The following is a 10,981-nucleotide window of genomic DNA, read 5'->3' as shown; positions in this document are numbered from 1 at the left end:
AAAATAAACCTATTAATTGTTTATAGAGAAAAAAGGCGATAACTTGAGAGTCCTTTGAAGGATCCTTCTGAAAGTGTCAATCGATACGTATTGGGTAGGGCTATCGATTGGCCGAAGGACATTCAAATCGTCCCGTTATTTTTCAAGTTATGAAGGATTTTGTGCTTTTTTCCCAGTTTCAGTCGATTTTTTGACGAAATTTTGCAAGTTTATGATACTTAAATGAACCCCTAATTTTTTGATGCCAATCGATAAAGTTGATCCTGGCGAACCTAACGGGACATGTAATGTCAGAATGCACAACGATTTGACCAAAATATGAAACACAGAAGTTATTTTAATTGTTTTTATTGATGTTTTTGTTGTTTTGTTTTTAAGCATTTTTACAAGTACATACATATTGATTTATATAATTCTTATGTATTGTTATATATGATATTATATAATTATAATTAACATAGTTAACAATGATATATATATATTTATATTCCGACTGAATTGGTTACACTTAAATTATTTAGAATTAATGCACATAAATTAAACGGGCAGCAATTGATTTTATCTGTTTTCTTTGTTTTACATTTTAACAGAAAATTAATTAATTATCACATTTCCTAATTCGTATATATAATTAATTATATATTATTTCAATGGACTACAATAATTGAATACTCGGCCAACTGAGACGTGGCCCGAATGGAGTTGATGGCTTTGTGGATGTACTTGGATCGCAATCATTTGCCCTTCTGTGCCTCCAGATACGTGGCGGTGAAGGTGAGCAGACGATGTCGCTGCTTTAGATTGCGAGCACGAACGTGGGACGAATTCAGCTCCTCGGTGTAGCTGCCGGGGAACCAGCCAACGGCTCCGTCCCTAATGCGTTCGCCCTGGTACCAGCCTATGGAGGTAAAAGAGAGAGAGAAATCTCGTTTAGAAATGACAAACGATATTATATCTTAACTAACCATCAGGCAGCTTGCGTGAAACATTTACAACGTCGCCCTGCTCCAGCTGTAGCACATCTGGCTCATCAGATTTGTAGCTGTGCTTGGCAATAACCTGCGGACAGTCCCAGGATTCGTACAACTTCTCGCCAGGCGTTTCCGCCTCCGGCGGACGCATGGCCTCCAGCCAACGCTGCTGATCGGATACCGATGGACAGGACAGCACCTGTAAATAAATAAACAATATAATCAATTAAATAATCAATATCTATTCTTAATAAATTTGAAAGAGAAAATACTTTTTTGGACAAAAATCATAGTTTGCCCTCTAAACTCATTCTGCATTCAAATTTTGTTCATTTAGAAAATTTGATGGTAAGGGTCCCCCCTTTGAAATTTCGAAAATTCTAAATTTTATATCTTAAGTTTGTTGTTTCTTGTTTCTGAGACGTTTTATTTTTATGTAAAATATCATGATCAAATTAGGAAATATTTTGACTTGTAAAGTTGTTAGGTCTGAGGCTTGGCTAACTTTGAACTGTTATAACTTTGGCAAAACTTAACCGATTTTTAAGCGGAATGTCATTTTGATCATGTTTTGGCCTTTAAATTCATTCTGCATTCAAATTTAATTCATTTTGTAAAAAAAATAATTTTCTTCTAGATCATGGTTTCGATGCCCCCCCTTTGATATTTCGAAAATTCAAAATTTTATAAGTCAAGTTTTCACTTTTAATCAACTTCTGATGTCATAATTAGTATAAAACAACACTTTAAACTTTTTTCTGAAAGGTTTCATTTTTTTTGTAAAAAATCAAGTCAAGTTTGACTAAAAATTTGACTTGAAAAGTTGCTAGATCTAAAGTCAGACCAACTTCAAACTGTCATAGCTCTGGCAAAACTAAGCCGATTTTCAAACGAAATATCATTTTGAATACTATTTGAGCTCTGATTTCATTTTGCATTTAAAATAAAATAATTTCCATCAAATTTAATTAATTTCGGGCTAGTAGCTCCTCTAGTTGTACTCACAAGTTCAATTGTCTTGCGCTCGTAGTTTTCCAGCAGCGTCATCAGCATGAGATTTTTGCTAGTGGGATCCTTAATGTCTTTGGTGGGCAGCTGTGGCAAAGTGTCGCCCGATGCGAGGGTCAACATGCTCCTGGGGCAGTAATCGAACACCGTAAAATTGGATTCTCCTTTGCGCTTGCAGAGCACCAACAGATCGGAGAAGAGAAAGGCATATATGCTGGACTTGGAGAAACGCTTGCCAAAGGTCAACTTGGCATCGTCGCCACGCCACATGATATGCGTTAACTCGCCCCGCTTGACCAGGAAACGTGGCTTGGCGCCCTGCTTGGGCACACCGACGGGTGCAATGGCCAGAGCACGTATATGGCTGGGGAATTCCAGTTGCTTGGAGATGCGTTCCAATTCGTAGGCCTGCTCCCAACGATTCGCCGCCTCGTTGCACTGCGAGACGATCTTCTGGACCAGAGCCAACGTTAATTTCCAGCTCTCATATTCCTCGGCATTGTGTGGCGACTCCTTGCTGAACACGGCATCAATGAGGAGCGGCAAACGCGTAATCCGCTGCATGGGCAGCATGAGAAACGAGTGCAGATTGAGACCACAACAGCTGGGATTCGCCTCCAGTTTATCCAGATGCTGCTGGAATGCTCCATTCTTCGCCTCCTTCAGACGACGCAGTGTGCGATCCATTCTGCCCTGATGCTCACAGAATGTGATGTACACATGGAAATGGCGCTCGGCAATCTCATAGATGCAGCGACTCAATCCCAGCAACATGATGTTATTCTGCCAGCAACATTCCAGCTCCGTCAACAGACGCTCCGAGCACTCATGCACGGGCACAATGTAGGAGAAGAGCGCCTTCCGATCCCGCGTGCTCAGCACGGAGCTATCGCAGAAGGCCGTGTTGTTCATGAAATGGCGACGCAGCAGATTCAGCGATTTCAGGTAACTCGCCTCCGATGTCATTATCTCAAACTTGGCCTCCTGCAAGCCACGTTCCCGCGGTGTCAGCGTTGCTAAAAGTGAATTGAAAGCAGGATTAGCCAAGGGAATCCTTTTCTTTGACAACTCTTTGTTACTCACGCAGTATGCAGGAGTGTATCACCTCGGGAATCTCGCTCCACAGCGTGCGTGAGGGTCCATTCTTGGGCTCCACCAGCTGCAGTGCCGTTGGACGCGTCTTCATTTGCTGCGTCGGTGGAGTCTTGGAGTGAGCGTGCAGTCCAATCTCCTCGTAGCCATCCGCTGAGTTCTCCTGCGCCTCCAAGTCACGTGTAATGGACTGTAAATACCAAAAAAAGAGTATTATAATTAAATATATAGAAATTTTCGAAAAATGGAAAATTTTGAAAATTTTCGAAAAAATTAAAAAAAAAAAAAAAATGTCATGGCAACAAAAGATACAGAATCAACTAAAGGTGTAAACCATGTTCAAAATGACATTTCTCTTTGAAATCAATTAAGTTTTGACAAAGTTATGAGTGTTTTTATGAGATTAAAAAAATAAATAAAAAATTTCGAAAAGTAAAAAATTGTTTTATAAATAAATATAAATTGCAGAATCAAGTAGAAAGTTAAATTGTAATCAAAATGACATTGACAATTAGTAAAGTTTTCATAATGTTAGAGTTTAAAAATATTGAAATAATCTAAATGGAAATTTTTTAAAAATTTAAAAATTATACATTTTTTAGCGACAAAATTTAGATACAGTATCAATGAACGGGTCAAATCCTTAAAAACAAGACATTTTTTATTGAAATCGATTAAGTTTTGACAAAATTATGATGATGAGAATTTTTCATAAGATTTACAAAATGCAAGGTAATGAAATGTTTTTTGTTTGATATAGCATGAAAAGTCCATAGTCTATATTTCCATTAAATATTGTTAACATAACAATTATATAATATAAATAAATTAATAATTATAAATGCTAATGAAATTAGAGCATTTGAAGTAATTTCAATGTCAATATCATTTTGTAATGCTAATGGAATGTGATTCACTTTATTAATGTCTGTGAAGTTAATTTTCATTAGCAGTACTTTTTTCAATGCTTAAAAATTATAATAATGAATGCTAATGATATTAGAGCATTACAAGTAATTTCAATGTCAATATCATTTTGTAATTCTAATTTCACTTTATTAATGCTAGTAAAGTTAATTTTCATTAGCAGTACTTTTTTCAATGCTTAAAAATTCAAAATCAATGATAATGAATGTTAATTAATGAAAAAATACTAAAGAAATTACAGTTTTGATATAGACTGACCTCCAATTTGGCAGCGCTGTAAACCTGGTATAGAGGTTCATTGGAGAAGAGACTGTGCGGCTGGAGATCGTCACCAAGACCCGCTTCGTTGCCCGTGGAGACACCGGAGCTGCCACTGGAACTGGCCACAGAGATGCCGCTGGTCTGATAGAGTCCCGACTCGGCATACCAGGAACTGCCGCCGCCATTGGCGCTGGGAGTGGGCGTGGCCAGCTCGGCAATTGTGGCCTGCTTGAAGACGCCGCATTCCGCATACCACGAGTTGGCTGGTGGAGGATTCCCATCCAGCTGCGATCGGTTGACGCTGTTGCGCTGCTCAGGCGGCGGTGGTGGAGGGGGAGGAGGCTCATGTGGACGCACTCCAATTGTGGCGCGACGTCGCATAGCCTTTGCCTCCTTTTTGGCCTTCCTGGCCATCGTTGAGAACTTTTGGGACTCGGCGCTGGGCACCTGAACGGGAATATCGCCGGAGGAGGCCTTCTCCGAGAATCCCGAGTCGAGTCCACCGGAACCATGATGCTCTTGCTCCTGTTCCAGTTGCTGTGCAGTCACATCCTCAATGTAGAAGGTGCTTCTCGTGGGCGTCAACGTGGACAACTGTTTGGTATCAAAGGAGGAGCCCACGAGACTCTTTCGCAGCCTGGAACGCAGACTCTTGCCGTTCTTCAGCTTGGGACGCAACAAACTCGCACTTGAATTCTGCTCCTGTTGACCTTGACTCAGATTCAGATTCTTCTCGGAACTGCTCAGGGATTGGGCATTCTCATAGATCTCCTGCTTCCTGCACTCCACATAGAATTGTGTTCCGGTGTTCGCCTGCTGCGTATTCTCGTACAGCTTCTGCTGACTGCTCTTGGGTGACTTCTTATTGGAGATAAAGTCCTTGAACTTGCGCACTATCGCATACACCTGATTCTGTGGCGCCGGCGGCTCCGGCAAACGATGATTACGCATATCCACGCCGCTGTCATTGTGCTGCAGAGGGAAAGAGGATGAGATAGTATATTAAGCTATTTAATATAAGTTAAAAAGTTTGAAATTTAAAATTTAATAATCAATATCATTAGTTTTAAATATAAATCTTTTCTACTTATTAAAATTTTTCACTTTAATTTTATTTTGCCTTGACTTTAAACATATTAATTTAAAAGTGTACAATTTTCTGTCTATTAATATTGGATTTCTTTTTATTAATTTAAAATTTATGTTTTCTAAAATTTATTTAAAATTTTAGTCAGAACATTTTTTTAAAATTAATTTAATTTTTTAACCAATTAAAAAATTTCTTCTATTCATTTTAATTTTATTTATTTTAATTTGATATTTTTTAACTTTACTTAAGGCGTTAAATAATTTTTAAATGCCTCAGTTTAATTTTATCAAATTATTATTCGGTTAAGTTTTAAGGTTGTTTATTACAAAATGTTTTTAAATTTGAATTCTTAAATTAGCAGCCTAAATATCAATTTATCAATTTATTTAAATTATTGTTAAAATAGCTTTTTTTTTAGTTAAAAATATTTTGTATTAAATATTTTATATTTGTATTTTTGCATTAACATTTTTAGTGATAACCAACATTTTATTTGTTTTAATTTCTTTAAATAAATTAGCAAATAAATGAAACTTACGTGCTGCAAACGCTGCTCCTGCTCCGTGTGCTCATCGCTATCCGATTCAAAGGAGTCGTAATCATCCGAGTTGATCCCGTGCTGACCCAGAGCATGTGCTGAAGCGGAATGTTGTTTGCTGCACCTTTGGGAACCATGTGGCAGATCCTGATTACGCTTGTGATGTTGCCCCGGCAGCAGTTGTGTTGAATGCCGCTTGTTGCCCAAAGGTGACAATGTTTCATAATAATGATCCGAGTCATCTAAGGAAATTAAATAGAGTAAATATTTAATAAGTTGAATTTTTAAAAAAATTATGAATCATACTTTGATACATTTTTTATTTTGAAAATGAAAAAATTAATATAAATATAATAGATTATTAATTAAAAATGTTGACTGTAAAACGAACCTACAAAGGTGCTCACTACCATTGACATTTTGTTGGCATCATTACGTTCCACATGGGATACACGCAACACGCTGAGATGCGCCTGAAGGCAACATTTTTGTTGTTGTTGCTGCTGTTGCTGCTGCTTGTGGCTGCCACTTTGATCGATGGCAGCTGCTTCATTTTGATAAATTGGTTCCAATTCGGCTTGTGCTTTAGGGTAACTTGTTTCGATTTCAGCATTTAGATAAACGCTGCTCGATGGACAGGTGACACTCACTTCACCCACAGCCCGGGGACGTCGTTTCCGTGGCAGTGTGACCAGCTGCTCCGACGGAATAAAGGCGTGACTGTGGGCGTGGCTGGCATAACTGTTTCTGTTGTTTGCATTTTGATTGGTTGCCATCGCAACATATTTTACACAATTAAATTGGATGCTCTCCTATCGACTGCATTAAGTGATTCTAACAATTAACAATCGAGTTGTTGTTACAGTTGTTGTTACAGTTGTTGTTGCAATTGTTGTTGTTGCGGTTATTTCTGTTGTTGTTGAACTCTTGAACTCTATTTGCATGACAGCAACTTCATTTTTAATTGAAAGCAATTAAAAGTCTGCACACAACAGTTGCTGCATTTCTTTATAACCCTTAATGAAGCACAGTTTATTCGAGGGTTGCTCTTAAATTCAGCTTTTTATTTACTTATTTCTTTCTCCGATAATTATTATTATTATTTGTTAATAGAGTATTCCAAATTATTAATACTCTAAAAACAGCACTGCGTAAATTGACTTTAGAAAATGTTGAAATTATGTCAATTGCTTAATTTATTGATTATTTTATTATTATTTCTTAGCATTGTTTTAGTTTTCAACTTCAATTCGCTTTAATTGAAGAACACCACAGCACAAAATGTATTAAACATTTTTAAATTCAAATAAATAGTTTATTTGAATATTTTATTAGCGACCTTCGCCTCTTTAACTCCCTATTTTTCACGATTCCTTTACATTTGTAACTCTAAGCTTAACAGAACGATTTTAGGAAATTTATTTATATAATTTGCATAATTTTATTTGATTTTATTTATTTTTGTATTTATTTTAATATTAATGTAATTTTGAATATTTTATTAGCGACCCTCGCGCACTAATTAAGCAAACTTTTCAAATGTCAAAATATGTTTCTGCAGCTTAAGCTCAATAAACTTTAACAACGCGTCGTATGCGCGATTTTGATCAGCATATGGGCATGCAAAATAGCGCAAATTATAATGAAATCACGCTTCAATGCAGAGGCAACAACAACAACAACAATACTGATCGACACGGCCAAAAACAGCAGGTGCACTTGTGTTGGTGATTAACACAAAAGGCGTACAAAAAGAGCGTTAGACTAGATAAAAGCAGAGCACACACACAAACTCACGAAATTACGTATACGCAGCCAAGCGAACCGGTTCAGCGCAAGATAATAAAACAGAGAATCATATGGGCAACGCTGATTGCGTTCCACAAAATGGATGCTAACTGTGCGCTGTGTATTGTATGCAGACAGAGCGAGAGGGAGACAGAGAGTTGGTATATTTGTATGTGTGTGTGTGTGTGTGTGTGTGATACTCTTGTGGCTTGTTGCTTGACCAAAGCGACACTTGTTGCGCGTGGGATGCTGCTCTGCGGCTTTTTGCCGCTTTAAGCCATATTCAGAGGTAATCCGCAAAATTCTATTTGAATTATCTGGCGGATGTGGTTACACAGTGTAACAAAATTAAGTGAACTTTAAACTTTAATATTGATTATTAGTTTTTATTATTTTTTTTTATTCATTATTATTATTGCGATATCAATCAACAAATTAATATTTCTTGTTTTTGAACAATATATTGAAAAATATGAAGAAATATTTAAATTTATAGTTTAGATTTTATATTTTAACTCTTTATCAATGTTTACATTTCTAAAAATTGTGCCATTTCAGATCAAAAGATAAAATTGGATTTCCAAATAAAAAAATTTAATTAATTTATAAAAAAACAAATTATAAGTTCAATTCTTATCTAGAATACTGAATCCAATAAGAGTATATAATATGATTTTAGTTCGAATTTAATGCCTTTCACTAACTTGATTTTTAGTTTATTTATCATACAACATTTTTCACAGTGTCTTGCCACATGCGGAAATATTGTTGTTGGTATGTTGCTGGCTCTTTTGTTAGGCCTTTCAGCCAATTATTTTTGCGCATTCGTGTGGGCCACGCACATAACGTATTTACAAATGAAGAAAAGCAAACTTCGAGTCTACAAGATTTGTAGACAGTTGCAAAGACGCAGACACAAAACAGAATACACAAACAAGCAAACAAACAACAATAATATGTTGATGCTTTGTTTATAATTACAATGCAAGAATTGCAGCCTTGGCAAAGTGCATTTCAAGCGGTCACTTATCGCCTTCTCTTTCCCACTCACTCTCTCTCTCTCTCTCTCTGTGTCTATCTCTCCAAATTACGCAGTCTATTTATTTCCATTTCCAATATCAACTCCAATCTCAATTTCAATGCAATGCAGCTGAACCGTTCGTTAAGTTCGTTCGGTTCGTTCAGTTGCCAATTGATTGATCGATTGACGCATTAAGGTTAAACTTATTAAGTGCCAATCGATGTCATTGTCTGACGCTGTCTCTTCCTCTTCTTCTGTCGCTGTCGCTGCCTCTGCCGGCTGCTCAGCTGCCGATAGAATCCACTTGGATTTATCACTTAAGCTGCAGAGTTGCCACTTGATCTTCCAATACTATGAAGTTGTTAATTGCACTACAAGTCATAAATTTTCATAGCCGCTTTTCCGCAATTGCGTGTCATGCCACATTGGGAATTTGTGTAGTTTTATGACACTTTCGCTTATATTTATTTTTCTCTTTTTTGCTTTTTTCTTTATTTTGTTGTGTGTAAAGAAAAGCGAACGTGCCCTGTAAACGGTAAAAGTTCAACTGAGAATTCACAGTCGATTTTTTCACCCAGACAAATTTCCAACTATTTAACAATTTAAACAATTGTTAAGTGTGCGTAATAAACAGTTGCGTCTACTGCATTTATTTTTTTTTTTGTTGGTCTGCTCTCTTTCCAATTAGCTGCCACCGGTTAGTGAACTTTCAAGCGGCCATTTTGCTTATGTTTTTTTTTTACTATTTTATGGGATAATATTTTTTGTAGTCCTCTTTTGGCTGCACAGACAAACAGAAGTAATTGGCAGGGTATTAAACCGAAATAAATTTAAGTTTTAGTTAGTATTTGTATTTTGAATTTGTTTGTTTGTATTTTGTTTAACGGTTTTTCGTTATCGGTTACGCACAATTTTTGTATATAGGTTTCCTAAAAGGTTATCGTGTTTTTTTATATTTCGATTTTGAAATACCGACATGATTTCGGTTCACAAAGAAAAGTAAATAAGTTGTGAAAATGTGAAAAAGTTAATATATTTGAAAAAAAATTTCTTGGATTTCAAAACAGAAATATATATTTAATACGATCGATATATAAATTTAAAATCAAATTTAGTTTGAAAAACGATGTTAGGACCTTAACAATATCATTGAATTTAATGCTTTATTAAACCGAAACTAGCTGTTATATATGAATCGGTTACCAATCGGTTATTTCAGTTTGAATAATATCAGTTTAACTTTTTTGGTATAATAAAAAACTTTTCTTTCGGTTAGGGTTTCAATTACGCTTAACAATTTCAACCGGTTAATACCGGTTTAAGGTAACGGTTTCGATTGCGGTTTGTATCCCTGCTTATTGCACATGATTACATTTGATTTTGCAATTTCTCATTTGAAATTCACTATTCACTCTACACTATTCACTGTTAACTATTATCACTATTATTTCTTTTACTTCATATATATTTATAGAGTATGACTTTTCAAGTTTTTGCCGTTGCGCGAGTTCCTTAAGCTGTTTTGTTGCTGGTCTTTTTTTTTAACTTGTTCAAGGTTGTGCGCTTTAAACGCTATAAAGTATTTCTAGACTGGTTTTTCGCTTAACAATTTCGTCATCTTTCACGGCAACAACAACGATAAAAAGTGAAACATAAAGCTTTTTCAGTCGCCCCTCGTTGCGGGTGTAGGGCTGCTTTAACTTTAGCTTCAGCTTCAGTTTCGGTTTCAGTTTTAGTTCGTGACGTCTCGCTGCCTTTGCATAAAACAACAACACAATATTAATAACAACAACAACAACAACGAATACAATAATTGAAAACTAGCTGCGCTGCTTGCTGCTCGCCGTCAACGTTAACGTCGGCGTCGACGCTAACGCCTTTTTGGGGTCGTCTGCTAATTTTGCATGCACCGCGTGCACTTTTTTTTGTTTGTTTTTGTTGTTAAGCTTTTCTTTATTTATTTTCTTTGTTTTCTTTCACTTTTCACAGAGCTGCGCGCGCACGTACAGACAGCATAACAAAATAAGAGCAAAAAGCAGCACACATTAATTACAAAAAGATGTGCATCTAGTATATTTTATAATTTTTCACATTTAACAAACGGAAAATTGGACGCTTTTCGACAGGCAGCTGTGTCCGAGAGACGAACCGCACGTTAACACTGACGCGCAGAGACTGTGCAGCTTAAAAGCTGAGAGACTGAGCGACTGAGAGACAAAGAGAGGAAACGAAAATGAGTGTGACTGAGCAGTCATAGTTGTTGTTGTTGTTGGCAGCCATGGAAT

At 36.5% G+C, this 10,981-nt stretch overlaps 1 protein-coding gene across 4 annotated transcripts in view; it reads right to left on the bottom strand.

The window, feature by feature from the left end:
- Nucleotides 1–471: 471 nt before the first annotated feature.
- LOC117786368 (ephexin-1) overlaps nucleotides 472–10,981 on the bottom strand; it is a 32,397-nt gene continuing 21,887 nt past the window's right edge. For 3 of the 4 annotated variants that reach the window (XM_034624574.1, XM_034624576.1, XM_034624578.1), the window contains 6 exons: nucleotides 5,888–6,129; nucleotides 4,257–5,231; nucleotides 3,063–3,261; nucleotides 1,977–2,995; nucleotides 966–1,170; nucleotides 472–898 (listed from right to left, as the gene is read on the bottom strand). In XM_034624574.1, the coding sequence (XP_034480465.1) occupies nucleotides 735–898; nucleotides 966–1,170; nucleotides 1,977–2,995; nucleotides 3,063–3,261; nucleotides 4,257–5,231; nucleotides 5,888–6,129 (2,804 nt within the window). In that variant the 3' untranslated portion in view covers nucleotides 472–734. Of the gene's footprint in view, nucleotides 899–965; nucleotides 1,171–1,976; nucleotides 2,996–3,062; nucleotides 3,262–4,256; nucleotides 5,232–5,887; nucleotides 6,130–6,278; nucleotides 6,846–10,981 lie in introns of those variants that run through there. The other variant, XM_034624577.1, reaches the window with a different exon arrangement.

Source organism: Drosophila innubila, assembly GCF_004354385.1.
Source record: "Drosophila innubila isolate TH190305 chromosome 3L unlocalized genomic scaffold, UK_Dinn_1.0 0_D_3L, whole genome shotgun sequence".
NCBI classification, from domain to species: Eukaryota; Metazoa; Arthropoda; class Insecta; order Diptera; family Drosophilidae; genus Drosophila; species Drosophila innubila.
Note: the sequence above shows the minus strand (reverse complement) of the source record. Positions and strands in the feature narration are given on the sequence as shown.